General features: G+C 40.2%; 2 protein-coding genes across 3 annotated transcripts; one reads left to right on the top strand and one right to left on the bottom strand.

The window, feature by feature from the left end:
- Nucleotides 1-694: 694 nt before the first annotated feature.
- Nucleotides 695-18,127, bottom strand: zfhx2 (zinc finger homeobox 2). Its single transcript, XM_035414012.1, has 5 exons — nucleotides 18,009-18,127; nucleotides 10,411-10,569; nucleotides 8,923-8,983; nucleotides 4,098-8,398; nucleotides 695-3,706 (listed from the first exon to the last, which is right to left on the bottom strand). The coding sequence occupies exons 1-5, from the start codon at nucleotides 18,012-18,014 to the stop codon at nucleotides 3,284-3,286; spliced, it is 4,950 nt and encodes a 1,649-aa protein (XP_035269903.1). The 5' UTR covers nucleotides 18,015-18,127; the 3' UTR covers nucleotides 695-3,283.
- A 4,556-nt stretch (nucleotides 18,128-22,683) lies between these two features.
- thtpa (thiamine triphosphatase) lies at nucleotides 22,684-27,540 on the top strand. Of its 2 annotated transcripts, XM_035412808.1 has the most exons (5): nucleotides 22,684-22,823; nucleotides 23,208-23,296; nucleotides 23,441-24,133; nucleotides 24,404-24,455; nucleotides 24,780-27,540. In XM_035412808.1, the coding sequence occupies exons 2-5, from the start codon at nucleotides 23,227-23,229 to the stop codon at nucleotides 24,793-24,795; spliced, it is 831 nt and encodes a 276-aa protein (XP_035268699.1). In that variant the 5' UTR covers nucleotides 22,684-22,823; nucleotides 23,208-23,226; the 3' UTR covers nucleotides 24,796-27,540. The 2 variants fall into 2 exon arrangements, with proteins under 2 accessions (XP_035268699.1, XP_035268698.1); XM_035412807.1 differs by having other exon boundaries at nucleotides 24,404-27,540.
- Nucleotides 27,541-27,751: the final 211 nt, after the last annotated feature.

Below are 27,751 nucleotides of genomic sequence, written 5' to 3'. Positions count from 1 at the left end.
TATGGTACTTTTTCAAATGCTTGCAGGGCGTGAAGTAGTTTTACCAATACAGATTTCCCTAGGAAAGTGAACATTCAACCAAGAAACTGATACTCCTGCATAATGATTTCATACCATCTAAGGAGACTTCAGGGCAGGATGTGTTCATTTTCTGTCTTATACTGTAAATCCCTCTACAGTAGTGCCATAACTCCTAACTAACACTGTATGGCAATTCTTTGACTAATTTCCATTCTTTACAGTACAACGACAGCCGTGACAGACAAAATAAACAATTCTTTCCTGAATATGCTCTGAGTTAGCAAAGAGAACAAAATAAATTCCCAGAAGCGCAGTGAAAGCACATTTTTCCTTCACAATTCAGAATAAATGAGTTTAGGTCAAGTAATACAGTTCACTGCAAACATTAAATACCCATTACCTCATTTTTAGACAGAAAATCCTTAAAAGTGTTGCCTGTTCTTGGCTATAGTGTTTGATACAGAAGCTCACTTGGTCATCAGGCTTCAACCTCTTGCTCTCAATTTGGTTAAAAAGTTGCCTGGCCAATGGCTAACCAAGACTTTGTATGTAGAATAATCAGCACAGGTGACCAGTGGCTATTGTTTTCATCATTATTCTTCAGTGGTACAATTGGCTAATACATAATGTTAGCAGTAGCTAACAGATCAGCCAAACAATCACAGATCAAAAATGAATGTCCCCCCAAGAGATACAGGTTTTATTTTTCCTTTTCTGTAAACCAAAAAAAAAAACAACAAAAAAAAAACAGAATGGAGAACACAAAAGATACAAGTGAGGAAAAAACAATCAGTATCCTAAAGTATTATATCAAGACTGTCACCATTATTGTTAAATATTCCTACCAATACCATCTCATTTAGAGTTCGCAGGTGCCATATTAACCATTATGAATCAATAACCAAAACAGTGATGATAATAGCAGTAATAATAGCAGAAGTAGTACAGTTATTATAATAGTGATAACAAGTGACACAGGAAAGTGAATAGAATATAAAGCCCATCTCCATAACGTCTAGCTAACTTGGAAAGTGTAACATTGTGAGAGATTCCATTCTTTTAGCACAGCATCGGGACCCAATCCTGGATTTATGGACAAGCTACAGTTTCATGTACACAGTGATCATCTGAATGCGCAAAATCACCGACACATCATACAACTTTAGCACGTCTGTCAATATGAAACAATGTGGTAACTTATGTTGAGTTACATGAAAATTATTAATCTGTAGCTCATGCATAAAATCCTGGACCTTTTCAGAGAAGAAACTGGATTTCTTTACAGATTGCATTAAAAATATCTATTCATCTTTACCACTCTGTCAACCTCAAGATTGCTTTTTGGTGTTTAAAAATGACAGAAAGCAAAGGAAAAGTAACTTTGGAATAAGTTTTTTTTCTTAATATATTTCTTTAAAAAAGTTTAGTTTTTCATCATTAGCAACATTAATAACAATATACAACTTAATATCAAAGGAAGAAAAAAAAATCATTTCATGCATCCTTCAACAGCAACTTCGTGCTGCACTTGCCCATCCACATCACCGTGAAGTTTCAGTGTCGGTACACCACTGCAGAAACCTCCCTTCTCTGCTTTCTTGTCTTACTGCATGGCTTGCTACACAGTACCTAGCCAGTTCTAGTTTGCGATACATATACCCTTACAAAAAATTCTTCAAGAGGAAGGATGAAAAAGGTTTTGTATCCTCTTCAAAGAAATCAGACCCTGTTCTTTTCCCATTCACGTCAGCCTGGGTTTGGTTTGCTCCTTTAGAAAATGGTCTGTGCTGATGGTAATGAGAATGAGAGATCCGTGCCGATCTATCCAGTTCCTTCCACTGAGTCGCAAGTTTCAATATAGAAGGCAAAGGTATACAGGGGTGCACATGATGGTTGTCATATTAAGTTCACAGATTCATTGTACAAAATAATTTCTTTAAAATATTTTTTGATGTGAAAAATACATTTTTAAATCTTATTTTGGGGCTCAAAAAAATTGTATTTTGAATTTTTTTTAAATACTCATTAAAACTTTTGTCAGGACTGAAAAAAAAACTCTTATTCCACAGCCTTTTGGTCCAGGTTTTACCATGTGCAATGTATGCCTTTGTAAACAAATTGCGGAAAAAAATAAACTATCAACAGTCAAGATGACATTTTATTTGTTCAAGATAACACAGAAACTACATTTCATATTTAGCCTGCACAAAACTACACCCTGTATCAGTGCAGGCCTGCATTTTGCGTACAATGGCCACAGCTTGTTTTGTAAAACATAAAATGGATCAAAGGGCTGTGTAATTAGAACCTGACACCACCTTTACACTCACACCTTTCTTCCATTTTCTCCCTCTCTCCCTCTCTCTCTCTCTCTCTCTGAGATTGTCTTTTGAATAAAAGTGTGTACAAGAGTGGGTTTACCCTTTTGGTTAAAGGCTCAACTCTAGACAGCAGTTCCAAAGCTGTAGTACTATTATCCCAGGGCCCATTCAGACAATCTGCTCTACCTTGTTGTGCAGTGCTAAAAGTTGTTGTAGTGCCTAATCAGACAGAATGCGTGTATAAGTGTCTGTATTCAATGTTGCCCAAACCCCAGCACTTCTTGTGTAAGACAATGCAGTGCAAAAAAGGCCCTACAACAAATGCAGACTACACCATAAACCCTGTAGATATGATTCAACTAGGAGTACAGTAGCTCCGTGCATAAGTTCTGCCTGCTTCTGCCATGAAATGGATCAGAAATCATCATTGCTCTGATCCTGTACAACAAACTGTAGTGGGATTCAATTTTTACAGATTTGTCAGAGCAATCTTCATAACATATTACAACTACAGACAGTGTTGGGTCCAAAATCATATCATCAGGATTTTACCCAAAATACAACATGGAGGCCAGGAAGTTGAATCCATTACCAGGAGGACTCCTTGGTCTAAGCAGCGGTGAGAGTAGGGTGAGGATGCTTTGGGATAGGATGTTCATTAGTAAATTATTTAGAGGATCATTAAGTAAAACAGGTGTGAAAAGGGATCTTACACTTGTGTCAGACGGATGGTGACAGAAGAGGATCTGTTCAGAGCCAGAGCAAAAAGCAGTCATCATTATTACTGTTAGTGAACCAGCAAGAAATTAATCAGTGTGTTTTCAAAATGGCCTTGTTTGATACTAAGAGCTTTGTAGATAATGTTTAGCTGATGCTTGTTGTACCAGAGACCAAAAAAAACCAATTGTTTAAAGACCAGGACCCAGAAATGTCTGTGTCCATTAAAAGCAAAGGCTCAGTGTCCGTACCACTGATTCCAGATCTTTCCCTTTGCTGGTGCTGATAGCTGGGGAAGAGGATGAAGACAGTGCAGCCACACCAGACCCAGATCCAGGGGCTGAGCTGCTGTTGATGAGTGAGGGCGGCTGGCCAAAGTTAGTGGCTCTCAGCGTGGCCAGGTGCCCTGCGGAGAAAACGTGGGCTCTGCCTGCTGATCGGGATTCAAACGAAACGGCGCACACTTCACATCGGCCTCTGAGGGTCTCCTGCCCTGCCGACTGGCCCTGGACAGAGCCTGCAGCGGGTTCCACCTCCGTCAAGTGAACTGGTTTTGGTAGGATGGGACGGTTGGCTCGGAGTGCACTGTATTGAAGATAGCTGCCTGCACGGAACTCTACCTTCTTGGAATCTGTTGCACCTGGGAGCTGTGAGAGGAGGGTAGAAAGGAAAAGACATACAGACAGATGGATAGACAGATAACATGAGTAATAGTTCAAATGTTTGTGTTCATATTTCAGTTATTGCCATTTATTACTAGGAGAAAAATAACAAAGGAAGCAAGATCTATTAAACTGTTCTTGAGTTTATAATGATGATTCCCTGACAGCACTATAATGCAAAGTCTTCATTAGAATTTTAATATTTGAATGGCTATATGAGCTGCCAAAATGCAAGTAAATTACATTTGAATGTGGCTATCGGAAAAAAAGAATTACAGATTTACTAAGGTGAAGGCAATGAAATACTGGTACACATAATTCATAGTTCAACAAAACATCCCGGTTTTAAGCAGCTAGGCAGATGCAGTCCCCTCACCTGCTTCTCCTGCTGCAGCCGCCAGCGCTTTTCTTTGGCGCGTGTGTTTTGGAACCAGATCTGTACCACCTTGAGCGGCAACCCCAGCTCAGTCCCCACTGTCTCGCAATCCAGCGCATTTGGATGCGCACAAGTCTCATAGCATGACTGAAGAATGGACAGCTGCAGGGAGCTCAGGTGTGTCCGCGGCCGCCGGGGCGAAGAGTGGTGGACGAAGGCGCGTTCCACATGGCTGGATTTTATGGTCGTAGGGGGCGGAGTAGAGGTGGTAGCAGCAGGTGCAGGTGCTAACACCGCGGGGGTGCGAGCTGTAGAGAGGCCCAGCTGTTCTCTTGTCAAGGTGTTGATCTTGAATGGTCCTTTAGGGGACCAGTAGTTAAGTCCATTGTGTTTTTGAGAGCCCAAAGCAGTGGGCTTGCTGGTGGAGGTGGACTGTTTCGGTATCATGCGATTGGTGGCTCCTGGCAAAATTTTTTCTACCACATGCTCCTCTTCTTCCTCATCTGTGATTTCCTCTCTCTCTTGTCTTTCTTCCTCCTCCTCCTCATCTCCTTTGCTTTTCAGGGAAGAGTAAGGCAGTGGAGGTTGGGTCTCCATGACTACTTCAGGTACAGCAGCGGTTGAAGCCTTTGCTTTGGGGATTATATTCGCCTTTGCAGCTGGGTTCTGTCTCTCCAACTTGGGCCTGGGCACAATAGGGGCTTCTTTGTCCTCCTCTTTCAGTTGCTCCATCTTTATTCGCGTCTTTGGATGAATGACAGGTGGACTGGCTGCAGCAGAAACCTTTGTCACCCCGCTGCTGCCAAGTGCACTAGGGTTTGATTTGGGGCTGCTGGAGAAGATGGGCAGAGTTAGGGGCCAGGTGAACTTAATGAGAGGCTTCCCCACTGCCGCCAAAGTGCCGTCACTTATGAAACGTACCTCCCCCTTACGTTCCCGGGCCCTCATGTTCTGAAACCAGATCTGAACTACCTTCTTAGGGAGATGGACCCACTCTGCTATCTGCTCAAATTCTTGTTTTCCGGGGTTTGGGTCTTTGAAGTAGCAGCCATACAGCACATCCAGCTGCTCGGTATGAATGATAGTTCGAGAACGCCTAATGTCCCTGTACCGCTGTGCCTTGGGATTTTTGCTGTCCTTTTCACTCTCCTTTTCTCTCCCTCGGTCCTTCACAGAGTTGCTTACTTGCTGTGCTGTTCTGTACGCAGAATTAGTCTTGGTATTATTATTGCTGCTGATGTTTACAGTGTTGCTGTTAGTGGATGATGGGACAGCCAGAGCATGTTCAGGTTTGACACGGACCACAATGAGACCACCTGCACCAGCTACACCCACAGATGTTGGCTTGAATCCGAGCCCATCAAGCAAACGGTCTCTATGAGCAATAGCGTCCTTTATAGAAGCAGAAGAAGAGGATGAGGATGACGTAGTAGAGCTGTGGTTTTTCCCAATGCTGAGATCCAGCGCAGACTCGTAATCTTCTCCATTGGGTAGGAACTGGGAGGGAGGGGTGTGGGAGGCAGGAGGCGGTGCTTTGCGAGGATCAGAAAAGGGACCAGAGCAACGGGTGATTGCAGGGGGGTTTGTGAAAGTAGGAGCCTTTCCTCGATGTTCTTCTCCAGCATTCATGCCTAATCCCACCGCCGAAGCAGGAAGTTGGAGAACATAAGGGCTGATAAACTGTGTGGCAAAGGGAGCAAGAGAAAGGGAGAGGGGAAGAGAATGTAGAATGTCACGACCACCAATCCTGAAAAGACTTTGCTGCTCTACATGAAGAGGAGCAGGAGGGTCTGCCTGAGCTTCCAACTCCAAATCTACATCAGGGTCCAGTCTTTCCCTCTTGATATCAGGCTCCTCATTTTCCATCTCCCGCTTCATTTTTCTCTTCATTTTCTGGGTTCCTCCTTCTTCATCCTCTTCATCTTCTGCGTCAGAAAGAAATACTGTAGAGGAGCGAAGAACTTTCCCTCCACATTTATCCTTTTTCTGAGCCACTGGTTCTCGTCTGTCTAATCTTAATGGGCTGACAGACTCTTCCCTCATAGAGCTGTCCTGGCTCTCCTCGTCTGTCACAATGACAGATGTGTAGATATCTTCCTTGTCTGAGTCACCACCATGGTTCTCACTCTCATGCCCTTTCCCCCTCTCCCCACTGCCGGACAAATCCATGGCACAGCTATGCCTGACCAGACTGTCAGCACCCTCCGACTCATCAATTGTAAGGACACCTTCCCCTTCCTCGGGTTCTAGATCCATAGCCCTTTCAGTACCCTCAACATCTGGGTCTTTTGGTACCACCTTACAGCTGGCATGCTCAGTTTCTAGCCTCCCTCTACCTCGAGCCTCCCGTGCATCCCAGAGCCACCTGCGTACCTTCTCCACCTCTAGACCCACCTCTAGGCTTAGGGCTTCACAGTCTTCCTGGGGAGGGCTGGCTGCATCTGCATCACTGCGCGATTCTAGGAATGCCCACAATACCTGGTGTTGGAACTCTGACAGTGTTGGAGTTCCAGGTTTGGGGTTGGGAGGCTTCACATTTGCATTGCTACAAGCAGGGTCCTGAAGATTCAGTGCAGGAATAGTGTTGACGTGGCTGGGTCTTGCAAAATTAAATTTATTCTCCATGCTGGGACCACTTGGAGAGTGTCTGGAACTGTGGTTTGAACTTGGGCTTAGGCTGGTATCAGTGTGGGATTTTTGTGGCGTGGTATCAGGGCTCAGTGTAAAGTTCAGGTGGATGGGGCTATGGCTGATATTGCTGGTCAGAGACGCATTGCCTGGTGAAGGGCTGTCAACAGGGACTTTATTTGAAGCAGCTGGGGAGTGAAGATTTGGCTGAATGATTTCTCCACAAAACACTTCAGAAACTGTCTTTCCCTCCACCTCTTCATCAACACTCAAATTTGACCCTGCCTGCTCTCCATGCTCACTTGCCTCTGGCATGCTTCTCTTTCCATATTTATCCTCTTCGCCATTTGTCTTTCCACTAGGTAGGGGGCTGTGCTGTTCCTCTACCATCTTCTCTTCCTCTCCAGAGTCTCTGATCTCCTTTTCTTCTGCAAAGGTCTGAGCAGCTGCAGAGTTTCCAACTGCCAATCCCAGGTTCTGCAAGCAACTGAGTCTTTGGGCCAAAAGAGCCTGTTGTGCAGCATTGAGACCCAAAATTGAGACAGGCTGCGTCAGAATAGGATTGCTGGATTCAGGGTTTGGACTCTGGTTCTGAGCTTGGAGTCCGTTCAGGAAGAGGGGCAGGAGGAGCTGCTGCTGCGGTATCAGCTGAGGGGCAGGTGTGGCTGGAGAGGCACTGGCATTCACTGTGAACAAAGAGGGCAGGAGAGAAGGAGAAAGGGAGGGAGAACTGGATGTGAGGAGAGTAAGAAATGCAGAGACTGCCTGAGCTGAGGCCACAGGAGAGGACAGCAGAGAGAGAACTGGATGGGGTTTCATTTGCTCTTCATCTTTGGTCATCATGGCTGGAGCAGCCAGGCTTCCTGGGTTACCGCAATTTCCTGTGGCGGCACTGGCAGCCTGGGTAGCACTATCCCCAGAGGCAACGGTTGAGCTTGTAGCTGTTACACTATTCCCGCAATTCCCAGTGCCTTTACTCCCAGAATTTCCAGTTGCACTGCTGGCATACCTTCGGCTACGAGTCTGATACACAGCAGAATTTCGACTACGAGTCTGATGCAGCACAGATTTTAAGTGACTCTCCAAAGTGATTGCATGATTGTAAGACACGCGACACACAGCACACTGGTAGGGCTTGCTGGATTTAAACGGGCGAATCAGATTTGGTTGGATGGAGGTGGAAGAGTCATTTTCACCACCTTGTTTTGCCCAAGCTGTTCTAATCCGTTGCAGGTGGGTGGGTGAACTGTAATGGATACTCAATACACTTTTGGAAGTAAATGACTCCAAACACGTGTGACACTTGAAGGGACAGTTTGGGTCAAGAAATTTTTCAAGTGATGAGTCGCCAGAAACCGCTGAACTACTTTTACCGACAGACCCGTCATTATCAACAGCAGCACTGGAGGATCCCATTTCAGATTTCATTGAATCAGGAAGTTCAGTTCTTTCTAGGCTGGGCTCCAAGCTGCCCTCCTCAGCTTCTTCCTGGTCTCTTGCTCCTCCTCCTCTAATCTCTTTTTCATGGCAAGAAGCAGGTTTGACCCCGGAACCACTGAGAAACAATGTATTGCCAGCAGCCTGGTTAGATCCTTCAGTATTTACATCAGCTTCTGAAGGATCAGATGAAGCCTTAGATATCTCCAATGGCATCTGCTGTGGACAGGGGCAATCTGTCAAAGAGAAGAGAACTACCTGATTAAAATGATGACGATGTTAATGAGGATTTTAAAGGCAAGAAAGGCAACACAATGCATTGTGTTACACACTGGGCGTTACTTAGATTCACAATGAAATACACAGAGAGATGAATGGGACTGCAAAGATGAACAAGAACATGCGTGGGGATGCAGAGTGACCACAGGGCATTGCTGCCTACACTTTTCTTACGTGACGTCACTCATTTCTCAAAAAACATCAACATATGGAAACTTGCAGAAGAAAACCCTGTGGAAAAAGCCAATGGAAAGGCACAGAACTTCTGTACACTATGCCTCCCAAAACACATCTCAATCCACGTTGCTGGTAGATACGTATGCGACAGAAAACCATTTAGATGGTGCAGAAAATCTGTGTTGTAAAAATACAGGATACATAATTCAATCATTTTATTGTGCTGGTTTTTCACAAAGTAGATGATGCCTAGCCTGGCTACCCAGACTCCTCATCCCAGACATACTGACATTCTTAAACTCACCTATGTTGTTTTGAGCTTTGTCTTCCACATCATCTTCGCTGGCACAGTCAACTGGAACAGCCTTACCAAAGTGAAAAGGAACAAAATACTATTAACTAATGAAAATGACATACGGCGATGAAAGGCTGCACCAACCGAACCAATTCCACACAAACACACTCCTACTGAAGTCCAAATACAGCATGCAACACACCAGGAAACTACTGGCGGACTAATCACTGCTTGGATGTTCCAGGTAAATACTGCATACCAATAAAGACTGCATATGTCTGTTGTTGTCATTTGCCATAGTAGGTATGGTCTCAAAACCCAGAATAATGATATTCCCACGAAACAATATGTTTTTTCACATCTTTTTGTCCGCCATATTTGTACAAACATTTAGACAGCTGCTGCACTTCTTTGAACTCATCAGTCCACTAGCTGGGCCGTGCATTCATTACACCCGAGGACTGCACTACTTATGCGGTTGGCACAGGTAGCCTTCAAGTGCTCAATCGATCAAATGAGTCTAACTGACACACACTCCCTTCCCAGGCAATTCTTATGGAACTGCCAGTCATACTCGGCACTGCGTTGAGAAATTTAGCTGTGTGCATTACCCAATAGTCCAAGAGCCTACTCGAGAAGAATACATCCTCAAAAAGAGTGCTCATAATGCACACAAGAATGGGTGCTCTTATTGAAGCATGTCTTTTATTGCATGGAGGTCAACAAGGTCAATATTAAGCACAGTTAAACACACCTATTCACTGTAACAATGTTTTTTCCCTTGAAAGTTTACTCAATTCTTTAAAAGCTGCTCCCTTTCCTACCATTAGTCAATAAGTCAAAATCTATTTGAAAGTGGCATCTGAACAACCAAAAGCAGTCTTTCTAGGGAAGAACAGGGTACTTCATGTAGATATGGAAACCACTGATTTTAACAGTTCTCAGATTTCCACATCTTAAAAAAAATGAAAGCAATCTCTACTTTGCAGTGGGGAAAAGCTACAAGGAGCCAAGGCAGTATTGATGCACTACTGAAACATTCCACATAATACCCAAAACAGTTGTAGCTATACACATTTCAAATTCTACATATTGTACATTCATACAGTATTTACCAATATTTATTGATGCAAACCAGGTAATATAATATCTGACCCTGCTCAAAAGTACAACCCCTCTAGTCTCATCAGGGATCATTACCTTAAATGTCCTGCTTATAAGTTGGTTTCTAGCCCCTACTGCACACTAGCAAGTCAGTTGCTGAAATCTAGATGTACGTTCAGTGAAATGAGCATACAAAGTAACATTTTGTAAACACAAGAGGAATTTACACTAGATTACTGCTACTACAGACCGTTGCTATTCAAAGTGTTACTGAAATATTTTCATGCTTGCATAGGAGAAACTGTGCCCTTACAAAGTAACATTCTGTAAACTGAACAGAAATGACCACAGGTGTATGTGAGTGTGTGTGTGTGCGCACGCATGCAAACTTACACTTTCTAGCAATCTGTCCAGACAGGCAGGCAGCACACTATGTCTGTGGGTCAGGTGCAGAGCAAGTGCATCTCTGTCAGTCTGTCCTTGTTGACACAGGGGACATGACCACACCAGCACGCCATTGCTCTCACTGCACTCAAGTTCCCCCGACTCCTCCTGAAAGACAGAGGCAGAGGGTAAGTTCCTGAAGCTGAGGAGGACTGCACTACCAAGCTCACAATGACCATCCTAATGCAACAATCACAACACCATTATATCACCTTAGAGTTGCAGATATGGTGAAAACTGTCCAGTGCGCCATTGATTTTGTGTAGGCATTCATTCCAGGCAAAAGCTACGTTTAAATGGCTACAAGAGTTGACGAAGCCTAAATATCAGGGATATTCAAGTTCAGAGCACTACTGGACATTTACAGGACCTTGTCTATATCCTTGTAATACTTTCCAACAAACAAACTGCTATTGAAAATGGTACGGTTCCATACATGGCTTGATTTCAAACAAAATGTGCTCACTGCTAAACAGGTCAGTGGTGTGGGTTGCTGAGGATTTAAATGTTCTCTAAAAGAGCCGAAAATATCTTCTGCACATACGTGTTACCAAAATGTACTTGTCACATGAACAGCACAAAATTCAGTATTCATTGTACCACAACCATAACACTTACTAAACACATTATTTTTCAATTCTGGTGCATTAACCATTGTGCTTATAAGTAATGCACAGAAAATCAATTACTGTTAATAAATTATCATAAATAAATAATAAATTATGTTTTTGTAGATTTCAGCATGAAAAAAAATGTTTACAAATGTATTACTAGAATTTATCTTGTATAAAACAACAACAAAAGCATAGATAATACTCTGATAGATTAAAAAATTGTTCTTACATGTAATTTTTTTGCCATTTTGGAAAGAGTGTCTTTCACTGAGAGTCCAAGATCATTGTAGTTACTTATGTAGGAAACCAAGAAAGCCAGCTTGGCAGACAGAATATCCCAAATACCAAGCTACCTAACAAAATACTAAAATATTATCATATTAGATATGCAGCCTAATTCATCAAATTGTATGAAGATTACAGAGCAAAAATAATCGTTACTTATAAAGGAAGATATAATGCTGCACAATTAGTGATGAACTATGGACTGTGATGACAATGTAGAGGAAATTAATTCCAGGAAATATAGCCAAATCAATACCAAGAAATCTATTAAAAAAATAAAAGAAATTCTCCCCAGCAAAACAAAGCCATCTGTCCTTGTTTACAACCCCATCACACATGTTCATATTAGTCATCTTTTCCACTTAAGGTAATGTTCCTTTACCAGATCACTGGTAGGGTCTACATCCACCTTAGCATTATGTAAGTATGGTGCACTTCAGCATAACTGCAGGAATATTGTTGGATGTTTTTATTGTTGTAATGAGCTACATGCCCAGTTACCATAATTAATAATTGTTAGTCTGCATACGTTATTACATATGCTGCTTGTGCGATATAGGCTAAATAATTTATAATGCCTTGTTAGTTTCAGTGTGGATGGACTGCTCACCAAATAAATTTGTATTCTACAAGAAAGCCATTACATTTATTTGGCAGACGCCTTTATCCAAAGCGACGTACAAAAAGTGCAAAGTGCAAAGCCACTCCCTGTTGTGCAAATTGGACCTTCAAATCAATATTCACCATAAGACCGCATGTAAATAAGGCAGAGAGTAATTAATGCTATTTTTACACAAGCATGCGTATGATGCCAGACAAATATTTTAAATGATCCTGAACACAGCACAGACTCACTGAATAAAAAAACTGAAAAAGGTCTCAGTTCCAATATTATATAACAGACTTGGATTACCACTTGAGGAAACCGAACTGGACCCTGAATTGGAACAGTGCAGCTCCCTAAACCAGTGATGCATCGGTCATGGGCCAAATGCACCGTTTCTGCAGTTGATGCATTTTGGCCTTATTTTTCCCCATGCTGCAGGCAAAACACAATTTCTATGCATGTCCTAATAAATCCTAATTTAATTGCACTATTTTTAGTCAGCTTATTTTGTCTACTGTCCCATCTCAGTTCCCATGTTTAGACTGGCATTCCAGGAATATCAGACTCACTGAAAGGAAAATTACTGATTGCTCTCATTTATTTAGCTTGGGGCAGTTCAATGCAAGGAAAATTTCTGTACTAAAGGACCCCCCAGCATCTATCCTAGCATACTTCTGCATATACCAGCTTCAACAGAATTTTCCGTTACAAATCTGATTGTCCCAGGTTTTTAAAACGACATTCCATATGTAGCTGGCCTGTATATTCATGTCCAATATTTCTATAGACAGGCTGCTAAACTATTTTCAATTTTTCACCCCAGTGAATGAGTTTGACATCTAGTTCGGTATCCTCCATCGGCTGTTAGCAATGCTAGCACCTCTCAAGGTTTCAGCAGTACAGGGGCATTTTATTTCACTCGGGGAAATCAATCCAGCTAATGAGAAGAGCTGCAACACAGCTCAGCAGGAAGAGATCTCAACGACACCAATTCATAGCATCCCAGGGGTGCCGTACTGGGTTCATATCAGGTGAATGGCACAGTCAGTCCGTCATACACGTTGTTCCAAGCCAAAACACGGACAAATGCAGGCCACATGGAGCTGTGCTTTGTCATGCTTACACACAGGGCATTGTTTTGCCCAAAGTAAGGTTCAATATGTGGGTGAAGAGCATCGTTTCTAAAGCACTGCGCAGTTGAACAGCCATCAAACGCAAACTGGGAACGCCACCATAGCTCACTCCACTTGACCTTTACCTCCAATCTGGTCCACCCGTGCAAGAGCATGTTACAACTCCAGACCTGCAACTTTCATTACACGCAGCAGTGAAAATGGGCTGGAGTGGGTGCAACTGAAAGAGACAAAATACCAAGGGAGTGCACATACCGTTGAATGCAAAGTACCTTTTTTCATATTTTATTTTATGTGAACTGTTAAAGGTTCTGTTTCCATGCATCACAAAAGCACAAAGGAGCCTAGCAATATCTGTAGTGAGTGAAAGAATAGGGCTGAATTATTGGATCAGTAAAATACTGGCAACTTATTGGTCAACGGCTTGTCATTTAGAAGTTGTGCCCAAACTCACTTTATCAAAGTTCTGCATTACTAAGGAAGCCAGCATGCATTTAACATGCGGAACTGAACTTCAGTTGTCCCCTTGTAGGTTGTAGATAACCTTTGAGGAATAACACTAACCAACCCAACTCAATCCACTACCTCCACCTTTGTTATTTGGAAAGTAAACTGCCTCTACTTCTGTTCTCAGCAATGCCAAACTTCTCACAATGTGGTTCGCAAGCTAGGCAATTGCATTATTGAATTCTGTTAAAAAATTTTAGTTTCACATTGTCCAGTAACTCAACGTTGGCTCAGGTAATCCTGAGACTCACTCTAGTGCCTTAATATCTGAAAAACGGGGGGTGGTGGGGTGCTGGGTTATTAGAAAACTTCTCAGAGGTATGGAAGCTGAAAAGAGGCTAATGCTGTTTCAGATTATTAGAGTTCTAGTAGAGCAGGGTATAGCTGGAGCCCTGGAATTATAGTAGTAAAGAAAACAATGGTGCAATGGTGGATTCCTCTACATTAGGGATCATCAACTCTGGCCCTCGAATCCAAATCCAGCCCTGGTTTTCTTTTCTCCTGGGTAATTAGTGCTACCGATTGGCCAGACTGTCTTCACACCTGACTCCCAGGCAAAGGGAAGGTGGAAAACCAGCAGTTCTCAGCCCTCGAGGACCATGAGTTGCTGATCCCTGCTCTACATGAACTGCACAATAAGAGAATGGTTGTTGGATTTAAGGAAATTATCCTCACGGAACTCTAGTCAGGATAAAGCCAGGATAAATAAAGTGGTGTACTCTACAGTGGAAATGTGAAGGAACACAGCTACTGTATAAAGCCAGTATTTAAATGGATTCAGCAGGGTTTAGCCATTTACGTGAAAGCTTTTGACCATTTCATCTTCAACACTTTTTTAAACAATTTATTGGGTCAGTGAAAGGAGTAGGATGTGTGGAATTGCACAGAATGTCATGGGTAGCACGTACACTGGGTATAATAAAATCAAATTTTAATTAAAAAAAATAATAAAACAAATGTTCAAATATGAATTTACTTTGTCAAATTTTAAGACTTACACCACACCCCAGCAGCTGTACAATGCCCCAACCCATGTACAATGAAGAGCAACAAATGAAATTAGGAGTCACATTTACCATCATCATACAGTCTGGTGCACAGTGGAACAATTTTATTTTGATGTAGATTTCAGGGAATTCTTGAGGGCCCTTCTTTGGAATGTGTGTCCCAACATTGCCCCCTATTACCGTAAGGAATCTCACTTAAAAACCTTTAATGATTTGCTTTGCCACAGTCTTTTACAGCTACCAAGTGACTCATACTATTCTTTAAAAGAAGGCTTCCATACATGACAGTCAGGCCTTAAATCTAGCACTGATAGCACCAATTCAATCTGAAGAACATGGGGCAACTACAGGTTTTTAAAAATAAAGTAGCCAATTATCACCATCGATTTTCCACCACTACAGGTATCAAAAATGAAGTTACGAAGTCCTATGTAGCAATATTTTTTCAGCAAGTTCCCACTGCAGTTTTCCTAAATATATTTGGTAACTTGTTAACCAAATCCATAGTGCTCTTTGTCAGACTTTCAAGCACATCAGAAATAAAACTTTTTAAGTTCTCAAAATCACATCCTTCTACAGAAAGAGATAAACAGACACATCTACAATTCAGTTTAGCTGAACATAATTGGGCTATTTAGAGTAATTCTACAGAATCCATCTCTTCAGATGGATGGGAAACTACCAGGAAACAAAACTACTTTTTAGCTGTAATCATTAGTGTTGAAATGCTTTGATGATAGACAGCAAAGATATTTTCCTCAAATGCAAATGAAAACTTCATGACGCTACAAAATAAGTCATTTCTAAAATGTTCCTTCAGTTCAAATGTTACATTCCACCTCTGATTGAGCTGTAAACACAGTCAAGGCATTACATTAGCCTATCACCTAATTAGATTATAATTTGTTTGTGTGCCACAAGAACACCATTTACACACCACTTTGCACATAAAATAATGTGCTACTAAATAAGTAGGCTAATTATATTTCCTTGCATGGATCAGAATAATAATAATGAAGCAAGCTGTAATATTATCTTCAGATCCACTAGGTCAGGGGTGTCAGCTCAATTCCTGGAGGGCTGTGTGCATGCACGTTTCGGCTCTAGTGTCTGCTCTTAAGTACTTAATTAGCCAAATCATTTACACAGTTTTACCTTTCTCCACCGGTTGGCAAATGATGAATCAAGGCTGATCATTGCACTTTTGCAGCAAGTCACAGGTGGCATTTCAGTTTTCTTTGAAATGCACAAGCATACAAATAATTAAGTACCTATCAGCCAACAAAATGGGTGAGAACGCAAATACTATACAATTTAAACCAAGTTCATGTGCAGATTAAGTACTGTATAGACCAAACAAAACCAATTTTGAAACTGAATTTTATGAAACACCGACCCAACTGACAAGTCAACAAACTGAAATGAGATCTTTAACTTAATTGAACTGCACGGTGACTGGAATGCATAATAAGGCAGCATAATCAAGAACTCAGTTGCTTTTAGTTTTAGTTCGCTTCAGCAAGCAAAGACCTCTCTACATGTAGGGCAATTTCCAACATCTAATACAAATGAGCAATAAAAAAGGGCCATAAACAAGTCTCCCCTTAATGCATTTGAATAAGTAATAAACAGGCTAGATATGGTATTATGGAGAAAATAATACTTCAAGAAGCGAGGTCCTTCTGAACTGACGTCAAAATACACCAGTTTAAAGAATGTGAATCATTTAGGCTTGTAGTAATTAAATTGAAAACTAGTGGTAATTAAGTCAACTAGCAGTAACAGTGATCAACATTCATTCAATATGGCCATGTCAATGCTATATTTTTGCTTCTGAACCTTCAGCAAATTTAAACAGCCCTCAAACATTTCCAAATTCATATATATATATATATATATATAGCCAAGCAGGGGGTATTCTTGACAGTCAGCCTATTTTAAGAAAAAATGACTGCTTTCATGTGGAATGACCCACAGGCAATTTGTAGCAATGCTGACAACTCATCTGTGGAACATACACAGCATAACAAAACTTCGCCTTATTGTCTGTTGCCACAGTCATAATGCAAACAAAATACAATGAAACGGAGGCATTAAGCAACTAGCTAAACCTGATGAAACGTTAAACTATAGAAACGGCAATACAATAGTCCCCACTTACGTCATAGAATTCCAATTAGCTGCGGCCCCAGACCAGAATGATAGTGTTGTGTATTGTTTACAAAAAATAAGTAGCACAGGCTGTCGGTTTGATCTAAAAAATACTATTAATAAAAACAGAATACAATACCATTTGATTTATTACCGATGTGTAAATACGTATGCATAAATTCCCCCCGCTAATTTAATTAGACCAAGGACTAATTAGCAACACCAACCGGTGGATCAATTAGCTAGCTAGCCTGCAAGCTAGCTTGCCGTGTCGTCTAGACTTATGTAACATAAGCAAAACATTTTAAATGAAATAACTGTGGTTAACTTACTAAATAAGTGGATGTATTCAAATCAACATAGCTTGCCCTGGTTAGTAAGATACATAAGCGTAAAATCACTTGGCGGTATTAATTACACATTTAAACAAAAGAGCAAGACACCATAAATGAAAGTCGAAGCACAATTAGCGAGCTAGCTAGCCAACTAATCTCTCATCCACTTTTATTTGGTGGGAAAATGGTAATCTACGAGCCACGTCGAATATAGTTAACGAGCTAGCTAGCTAGTGCCAATGACCTACAACATGAATACAAATGCACAATCGACATTCATTAATCATCGTTCCTGTTAAAATAATATGCATCGGCAATCTCCTCGAAAACCACGGCCTTGAGTAGTGCCCTTAGCGAAACGTGAATGCTGCCAAGCGGGCAAGCGGTTTTACACCGACCGCTGCCTGACCGAAAGGAAACTCGGGCCTACAATAGCTTCGACTGTGTAATTAATAAATTTGGTTTCCTTTTACAGATGTGTGGAAAAAACATTCGGTTCCCTCTTCCTCCGCCAAGAGATACATAACCCCTATAAAACCCCATTGCGATCTCATCCCCACTTCTAAACTGCTTGAATAATATTTAGGACGCGCTCAATAGCGTTTTAAATATTATACTATCCAATTATAACGCATAAAACAAAACGCAGGGATTCTTCAAACGTTCCGCATGTACAGGGCGAGCCGCGAAGGGATTGGTAGGAGGGGAGAAAGAGGGAACCAGGAGACTGAAAACTTTGAGATTTTAAGGTACAAATTCAAAGGAAACCCACATTACGGCGAGAGCTGCACCAACTGATCCATCTTCTGACAGAAAATAAAAACACACGATAAGAGTCATCCGGTAAGTGTATAACTAATCTGCAGTCAATATGGTTTAATTAAGATCAATGCAATTAACGCATTTACCTGCATGGTCGCCGCTCCAGCGCACGCTTCTTCCAGCTCTTTAAAACTGAAAAGTTTTCTCTCTCGCTCGCTCCCCCACTCACCCTCTCTCTTTCCTGCTCTTCCCCCTGGTAAACACACGACAGCTCCCCCCTCGGCTAACTCCTACATCAGCATCCAATTAGAACACAAGCTGCACAGCAATCCGCTATCTCATAAATACGGAACCAAATTGTTTTAGCGGTTACGCCGCCGCTTTGTTTACGCCTAGACCTATAAATTGTCACAAATGTGTGTGTGGCTTTTTATTTTTAATCAAGATCGGTTCCAATATTTTTTCAGTGTCTGAGTTTTGCTGCGATTAACCATAGCTGTATATATTACATTAAAATATCTGAATGGTGTGTAGTATATATATATCCACGAATTAGACTATGCCAAATCTGGAATATATTTGGTGACCTAATAACTCGTCCAATTAAAAAAAATGAGTTTTTTTATGGTTTAATACAAATATTTGTTTATTTTAGATTTATCAGTTTGAGAAACGTATAACTTGCTGGTTAGTTCAGTAGGTCTACAATGGGCTAAAGCAGGGGTGCACAACAAGGGCCTATCCGTTTCAGGATTTGTGCCAACTTCCCTTCTTAATTATTCAATTAGCTCAATCATATCTTGATCTGAAAATTGCATAAGCACCAGCTACAGCTGCACACTGCAAGCATATCCTAAAGAGTTTACTGTGCTCAAGTCCAGGAGTTAACCAGCCTAGTTAATAGGGCTGTCAAAAAACTAAAACTAAGGTAATTGGTTGGAACAAAAACCAGCATGCACACCGGTCCCCCAGGACCAGAGTTGTGCACCCCTGGGCAGGGGCATCGTAGTGGGGGGGAAAGTGGGACTGACTACCCAGGGCCCAAATGGGGGGAGGGCCTTCGAAAAGCCTGGAATGATGCGTAAGAGACATGGATCAAGAGAGGAAGGGGGCCCACAGAGACTGCTTATGTATAGGGCCCAGTTTTAGGGGCCCAATTTTGTGCTACACCCCTGCCCCTGAGCTAAAGCCTCAAATTTAGAATTAATTATATAATGCTTGTATCGATTGTCTAATGTGCTTTAAAACACAATCCATTCGATTTAAAATGCATTTTGAGCTTGAAATAAATTTTTCACCCACACTATTACATTTTATATAATCACTTAGCTATATGTTCAAAAAGTTACTGCACATTTTTCAGTTCTTTAGTTGAACTGAAGAGGTCGATTCAGTGTGTGCTGTTACAGCCAATTTAGGATCAGCTGAAAGGAAGTCCCATTGATGTAGACATTTACATCTCTGCATCTTCATCTGCTGGATTCAGAATACTACCAAGTAAAACACGAGGAGTAATCCAAGTGAACACTTGGCTGCTACCTCTACTGTTTTCAATTTAGCCCCACCCCCACCATCCTCTACTCTCACTGCAGACGAATCTGCAGATGAATTTGCATCCTGCCTTGAGCTAAAAGTTAGGGAAATCTGTAACTCTCAGCATTTTGTCACCCCACCTTACCTCACCTTACCTTGCTGACATTCAATGACATTAATCTGGGCAATTATATTTTACATATATAATCAGCTGATAATTGAAGAAATGAGCCTGTGTTCCATTCTCCTCTTACCTCTAGTATTTTTCTGTCCAGCAATTTGCTTATTACTTCCTCAAGCATTCCTTCCATGTTCCCTGGCAAATATAATGTTTAATATTCCATCACTTCTTAAGGTGCCCCGTGAACCAATTTCTTGTGTTCTTGTTCCTTTGATGATGTTTCTTGGTGCTCTTGATTCTGTTAAGAACCTGTTTATTATTTTGTAGCACTGCCTGCAGTATTCCCATGGTAGGTACCCTATCTCAGCAGCTTTATTTGTGCTCTGTATTTCTTTACTTTTGGTCCCACACCCATAGACCAAGGATTTTTTTTTATTGTTACTATGATGCTGATGATGCATATCCATTTATCTCATTTTGTTCCTCTAATGGTTGAAAATTATATGCATCACCATATGGCTCAATGACATCCCAGACTAGCTGAATAATTAGCTGTTTCAAAAATGAATCTACTTTCAAACCTTGGCCATGTAAGATTTCTTTATTACCACAATGACATCACATAATATTAGTGTGACACTGGATAATGATCTGTTCTTAAATGATAGTATTCTTCCTCTACATATCACCTAAATAACATCACACCTCCTACTCAGCTCATTTCCCATATTCTCACTTAAACAAATATAACAAAATGGTACAAACCATCAGTCTTAGCACAAAATAGTTCCCAAATTGGTTGGTATGCTAGATGGGCTGTTAAAACGTGTGAACCCCATCATTAAAAAAAGAATAATTAAACTTTTTAGCTGTCTAAAATGTAGACTGTGTGAAGTATAGATCTAATCCATCATGTATAATTTGTATTTAAGGAAAACAATGTTTTAAAAAGTATTTATTCTATTGACACAATCTTCTGCTATAGGCCTACATATGGTATTTAAAGTTCACTGGGTGTCAGAGAAATCCTTCTTTACCCTCAGAAAAAAGTCGACTTCCTCTTTTGTCCGTTCCTTCTTCTTTTATTTTTTTATCTAAACCCTTTAACCCAAATTAAAACTGGACTGTCATTGCTTGTGAAACTGCTGGTCAAATTCAATGAGGTATTAACTTTATTTATTTGCCTAAGGTGCCCGAACACCATTCTACATCTTTCTGGCCCTAGATAACCCCTGATCTACCCCGCTAGTGTTGCAACAAAAGGCAGTCATTGGCCATCTTCCTTATTGGCCTGTACAAACAAAAAGCCTGTTTATACTGCATCTTGGCTCCCTGAACTGTTATTTGTTGATATGGATTTATTGAACATCTAGTTCTTGGTAACTGCAGCACTATGTGATTGCATTTGTAGCACTTTTACTTTTGTCTTGCTTTAGATGGTCCCATTCATTATTGTACTTGTGTAACAATATGCGTATGAAAACTATTGTTGGATGATTTTAGGCTACTCAAAGACACGTTGGTCCATTTTGTTGATATCTCTTTGTTTTTTCTGTGTTACACTTGATATGTTCATCTAGTCTTGTTATTATGCAATATTGCCCTGGTTTGACCATCTGCTAAATGAATAAATGTAAAATGTAAATGTGTATGCACACTGAATAGGTTCTCACAAGGAAGATACTAGTGCTTAGTGTATTACAAACTGCACATGGATGTAGCCAAGTAGCTTATAGTCTTAACAATAGTCTTTAGTTTTGCAGATTTCTGTGAAGGGTTGGCAATTGTCGATGAAATAAAACAAAATAAAATATTTTTTCATGAATTTCATGACATATGGCAATTGAATTAGGGTTCATTAATCATGCCTGATAATTACTTCTGTAAACATCAGAAGTATGAAAAAAAGGTTGCAAAAAACAAAATTGAAAATGCTGGATAGCTTTACACTAAGGGTATTTATGATTACGAGTGCCCTGAATTTGTGATAAATGCTTTATAGGGCAGTATGTATGATCAAAAATAATTTTCTTGTCTGAAGGTGATGGATGGTTAGGCCTAACCCTCTGTTTATAAATTAATTCTGTGTTTAAGTAACACACAAAATCACATTTGACAATACCATTTACATAGTCTTTTTCATGGAAGCCAAACCAACTCATAGTAAGGGAGGTCCAAAAATCACGAACTAGCGCTAATTTCTGATATGCAGCTACCATTCTACCCCTGAAAACCCCATCAGACGCCAGAAATACCACTTCCAGTGGTAGCCTGGTTTCCTCTGGTGTCTCTCATCCATGTAACAACCAAGCCCACCCCTACTTAGTTTCAGCTATCAGGTGGAATGTTGCTGGGTTGAGTACAGTGATTGGGGTAATGTGCTATGCAATATGATATGAACAAGAATAACATTAGTAATAGCAGCTTTAGAAAAAAATGCAATTTATCTAGTGAACTACAGTATTCAGTAGTCATATGTTCTCATAATTTATCATCACATTGTTATCATTGACTACATTATAATTTGATGCCTACAGTATGAGAGCATACAAGAAAATGCCTGACACGATATGCATCATGAATAACATCCTTAACCCACAAAAGTATTATAAACTACTCATCATTGTCAAATGCATTTCTGCCTACATGGAGTTTATAAGAAAACAGCCCATTTGAATACACACCGGCAGTACTCACTCACTTTATGGGCTGCAAAACTTTTTTATGCACAGGTCTTTCTTGCACTTTCTATCACAGACATTATCTTCCTCTTCTCATAGTTGATAACATGCATAACCTGAGTATTTGCTGTTCAGAAGCACCACTGTAATGAAAATGATTATTATCATTATTATTATTAATAATTATAATAATAATAATAATAATAATAATAGCTTTTGTATTGCAATTGATTTAATCTGTGCATAATCAATTAAAAAGCCAAATTGCATGGTTGTTACCAGACTTATTTTTTGACAGGTTTTCGGACAGGTTAGTTCAGTTTCTACATTCATATTTACAATTATAACATTTCGAGCCCAATGGGCAAATGAAGCGAGCATTTAATAGAAGGATATCAAATTCTGGTGTTTTTAAAATCGTTCCGGCGACGTTGCATCAAAAGTTATTTAGCGCAGTGTCTTGGCGGACACTAAAATCCCAGAATGCAGCATGTTAGCGGTACATCTAGTATGTTACGTATCTATAGCTGTAAATCGAGAGTGTTGCTGTCCGCGCCACGCCTGTCGAAATTGATTTTATTTTCAAAATAAAGAACGGGGCAACGAAGTCAACTAATCTTTTCTAGGTATGTATTTTATTTTCCCAAATAAGGTGTATCATATACTTTAATATAATGTTAATTTAATGTATTAGTTGTCTCAGATAAACTGTGTAATACGAGTTACATAAATGCTAGCTAGCGTTAACTATAACTTAACTTAACTCGTCGGCAAATAGACAGTTTCACAACGATATTTACCTACGAGCTAACAAGCTAGCTAGTATATATTGGAAATGTCATCCTAGAATAAGGAAATTAAGAGAACAAATATAGCTAACTGTTAGTTGTCGGAGAAAGTGGTGCAGATACGTCTTTTGATTATTTAAACATACCTGCCAAGTTAATATGGTGATAGCACCTCCGTCACTTTGAATTTCAATGGGACATGTTCTTGACATTGTCATTTAGGTGCGATACTGAAGACACGATGAGTGTGGAAGTGGAGAGAAAATTTGTGTGTGACCCAGACATCAAGAACAAATTAAGAGATATTGGAGGTGTGTCCAGATGTAGAACTCTGTTAGAATATAATAGTTTATAACTTTTTAAAAAATACTCCTTTCTAGTCTCATTACTTTTCAGTGTGGTCTTAATATACAGGGAGATATTCTTATTTTGTCTCTCCGACCCTCTATCAACAGCTGTATGTGTTGGCCAGTGCCGATTTCAAGATCAGTATTTTGACTCTCCAGACTTCAGTCTAACACTGAACGATGTGTGGCTGCGTTGTCGCCAAGGATGCTGGGAACTCAAATGTCCTGCAATGGAGAAGATGCAAGGATGGGAGGAGGATCAGGCAGAAAGATTGTGCACTAGATACAGAGAGATAACCATTCTGCCTGAGATTATAGCAAAAGTGAGAGAGGTTATGAAAGAGAAATGTGAAGAACAAAATGGGCTGATCAATCCATTGGCTGAGAAAGAATACAAAGAAAGCGACAAACAAGGTCCAAAAGAGGAAAAAGGAAGGCCAGAGACCAGCAGGGAAATTGACCAGAAAAACCCAGTTACCAGTCTTGACAAAAAACCCTTAAACCCACGAGCCGATGTTGAAAAGTGCATAGCAGCAGGGATTGAACATTCCAACCAGTGCTGTGCAGAAAGTAGCAGTGACCTATCCTGGTTGAGGGAAATGAACCTGGCACCCTTTGCTAAGTTCACTACTGAGCGATGCTCTTTCTCTCTTACTGAGGAGGGTGAAGAGGGTGGGATTCATGTGGATCTTGACCAGGCTGACTTTGGGTATTGTGTTGGAGAGATAGAGGTTCTGGTCCCAGATGGAAAAGAGGTCCAGTCTGCACTGCACAAAATACAGAGGACTGCTGAAAGGCTGGGTGAGCAAAGCATTTGATTGGTCCGTGCCCATTGGAATCATATCCTCAGAGGCGTTGTATGCATGTTCTTTTCTATATGATTTCCCTCTTGAGCTCAATCTCGATATTGTTTCACTATCTTTATGAAAGAGATTGGGTTCATGTTCCTTTGTGTGCACAAGACAAATGTGTGTGTTCTGTTTATTTATAATGTCTAACTCTTTGAATTGCTTCTCACTGTTTTTGTGGTTTAGGAATTGTTTACATCTCTCTTTCCCACACTTTCTATAGGTCTGGCTGGCGATCAGAGGGTGAAAGGAAAAATGGATGTTTATTTGCAGATGTATTGCCCAGAGCACTATTCAAAGTTGCTAAGGGCTCATGTACTGTAAGAGACTAGAATGTGTCAGCATTTTAATTCCCTATACAATATAGATTGAAAAAAGGAAATTTATTTATTTCAAACAGATACTTAAATTGGATATTTCTCTTCTTAAAACACCTATTTATTGTCAGTAATAATCCATACATCATACTGTCAAAACAGTGTAATTATTATTAATAATTATTAAGAAAAGTATATATATCATATCAGATTAACCATGTACAGTGACATTACTCAGAACATTTATTCTGATAGTGTTCTCTTTTTGTAATCCTGTGCAAGGTTTTTCCTGCATTGAAATGTCTTAGGCGGGCTCCCAAGCCAGCTAAGCCACCTACACTCTCAGAAAAAAAAGTGGTTATAAAGGTATTAACACTTGCCGTTGGGGTGGTACCCTATTAGAACATAAAATTGTTCCCATAGCCAGTAATGCATAATCAATTTCTACCATTTTTCCTTGTGAAAGGTACTCATCAGTACCCAAATAGAACAGTATTGTACTTTCAGGGTACATTTAGGAAATTTGTTCCTTAAATGACAAAAAAGTACCTCCCCTTTGCCTTTATTTTGGTTAACAATAATAAACATTATGTCCAAACATTTCATAAATTGGGCCACAGGTATGTCTCCACCCTGTGACCTGTACAGATTTTAAACTTGTATTTCAATGGCTATCTTCCAAGAGTCCCCATAGGCACTTTAACTGCACAGTCAAGTGACTAATCATACAATTGAGTTTCTAATTGACCCATTTATATAAACGATTAGTTGATCTAATATGGGGAGAGTCAGGGTGTAAAGTGAACATGGACCTTTAAATGTCCTGAAAAGCATGTCTTTGAGCCAGTGGTCTTCCCTCTTGGTCCTGGTCCTTGTTTGAGAAGTGGCTTGAAAAAGAGGCTATCATGACCTCTAGCTGGTGGAGGACTGAAGTAACATGGCCCTACTTATGAAACATCGGTTTGCCTAAAAATTAACATTTTACATGAATATATGGTTGTAATATTGCATTCAATTGATGTTTTCTGGAATTAGCATAACACTAATTTAAAAATTAAATTGCATATGCAGTGACTTGCAGAGTGGATTCATAAATAGTTAACACAGCCAGCCAAAATTTTTTTCAGGAGTTATTTTTCCCCACTTAGTTTTATCTGAGTCACTTTAGGGACCTTTAAATCATCATGGTCTATATTTACAGTGCAGATGGTTTCACAGACACTGATTAAGCATAGTCCTGGACTGAATTGCTATTTTTCTATGGAGAATCTCCATTCAAAATAGAATTCAGCCTAGGACTAGGCTTAATCTGTGTCTCTGAAGCTAGTGGAGTGACCTCCCCACATCAGCCAGAACAGCACAAACAATTCCCGCCTCTTGTCACAGATGGAAGAGTCATCAAATCATACCTTGGCTTCTCACCCCTCCCCCAAACCCCTTCTAGTTCTTCTGCCAACAGCTAGACTACTGCAGCTGTGATTAATTACCATCGATTGCACTCCTAATTTGTTACATTGTTTATTGATATTCTTTCGCATTGCAGTCTTATTTTGCTTGCTGTGTTTTCTTATTGGTTAGTCCTCTATTTTCCCTAACAGGCTTTACTAGTTTACAGTTGGGGCCTAGGTTTCCGCATTTGTCACTCTGGACATGAATGTCTGCCTGAAATGTAATCTGGAGCCAGCAAACACAGTATAAATAAATAAAATAAAGCTGGGATAATGCATACAAGGAGACACCTCGTCAACCCATAGACTGACTACTTCTCCCAGCACACCTGCCAGTTAGAGGGATTAACTGCAGGACAACCATTTAATAGCTCTGTATCATGGTAATCTTCTAACTGAAATCCTGACAGGCTTATGCATTTCCAAAATATTGACATAAAACTTAATAGCCTGGAAGCCAATACTGTAGGTAGAAATTGTGTAAATATGTGATGCACCTGACTGAGTTCAGAATTGACTAATATGACTACATATTGGCCACATATGGTATGTTGCCATATAAATCATAGCCAGCTCAGTAGAGTTATGAAGGCAAAAAATACTAATTTGAATGTTTGTGTTTGCTAATATGGATATTTATTAGCAAACCTAATGATGTATTATTTTCTGGCAAAAGTAGAGTAGTTTAGTAAAAAAAAAGTTTAGTAAAATAGCTTTTAGTCAATCTTATGTGGATAATTTAATGAATCTGACTGTACAAAGGGAGGGGTGTAATTTAAAAGTAGCTGCTTTAGTGCCCACTAGATGTCCTTGTTTCTTCCTTGTTCTAATTAAGGTTACAACAACCACAATAGTGCAACAACCACTATAATAAAAGGTAGTATCGGTTTTGACTGTTTTATCCTTTTCATAAAGGAATAAAACTCACATATTGCCCCACTCAGGGGATGTGAGGGTTCAGCCAATTAGGGCTCTGCGTTTCATCACAATCTAACGACACCCACTGGTCGATTGGGCGTCATTGGACTGCAGGTTACAGCCGCATGATGGTCTTCCTCCGACTCCACTCTATGTGAGCTTAACTGTAGTCTGCCACATGAAGAAGAAGCAGCTGATGACACCATTTGATGTCTACACTCTTCTGAGCTGGCAATGGGGTTAGCCATGAATCCTGCTGCTGTTGCAAATAACTAATTTAACATTCCACATTTGGGTGAGAGTTAGATTTGTAGGCTACAGCTCCACTTAGGGTGCCAAATTTATAGAAGGAAAATTTTTTTATTAACAAATTACCCAATACACCACCACAGGAATATGGTGCTTCCTAGCACCTGATCTGTGGCACACCACCATTCTAGTGGCATATAAGAGGGGCAACAGTGGTTAGCATTGTTAACCTTTGTAAGAGGTGCAGTGGTGCAGGAAAAAGAAAAGCTTATGAAATAAAAATTAAACTTAAACTTTTTTGATCTTGGAACCAATATGAAATTTGAACAGGTGGCATAAATGTGGTAAGCAATGGTGGATGTTGCATGGTTTGAACTTTTCTGTAAATATTGTTAAAAATTGTACTTTATATGAAATACAAGTGGTCTTTCATATAAAGGAAGACTTGGACATTTTCATTGATCAGCTTTCATTGATTTAGCTGCTACTGTCTATAATATTATGGGGAAACTAGTTAACTTATTTTTAAAATGTCTTGTCAGTTCTCTTTCAAGTTTACACTTCTAACAGTTCACAATTTCCACCTTGTACGTTGATGTATGGTGCTGTTGTTTTTTTTTTTTGGGGGGGGGGGGTGTT

This window comes from Anguilla anguilla, chromosome 4 (assembly GCF_013347855.1).
Source record: "Anguilla anguilla isolate fAngAng1 chromosome 4, fAngAng1.pri, whole genome shotgun sequence".
NCBI classification, from domain to species: domain Eukaryota; kingdom Metazoa; phylum Chordata; class Actinopteri; order Anguilliformes; family Anguillidae; genus Anguilla; species Anguilla anguilla.
Note: the sequence above shows the minus strand (reverse complement) of the source record. Positions and strands in the feature narration are given on the sequence as shown.

Coding starts and splice junctions, on each gene's coding strand:
- zfhx2 (XM_035414012.1), bottom strand. Junction 8,984..10,410: donor TGGACAGATTGCTAGAAAGT/GTAAGTTTGCAT, acceptor CACTTTGGTAAG/GCTGTTCCAGTTGACTGTGC. Junction 8,399..8,922: donor CAAAGCTCAAAACAACATAG/GTGAGTTTAAGA, acceptor TCTCTTTGACAG/ATTGCCCCTGTCCACAGCAG.
- thtpa (XM_035412807.1), top strand. CDS start 23,227: ATGAGTGTGGAAGTGGAGAGAAAATTTGTGTGTGACCCAGACATCAAG. Junction 23,297..23,440: donor CAAATTAAGAGATATTGGAG/GTGTGTCCAGAT, acceptor CTCTATCAACAG/CTGTATGTGTTGGCCAGTGC. Junction 24,134..24,403: donor GAGGACTGCTGAAAGGCTGG/GTGAGCAAAGCA, acceptor CACTTTCTATAG/GTCTGGCTGGCGATCAGAGG.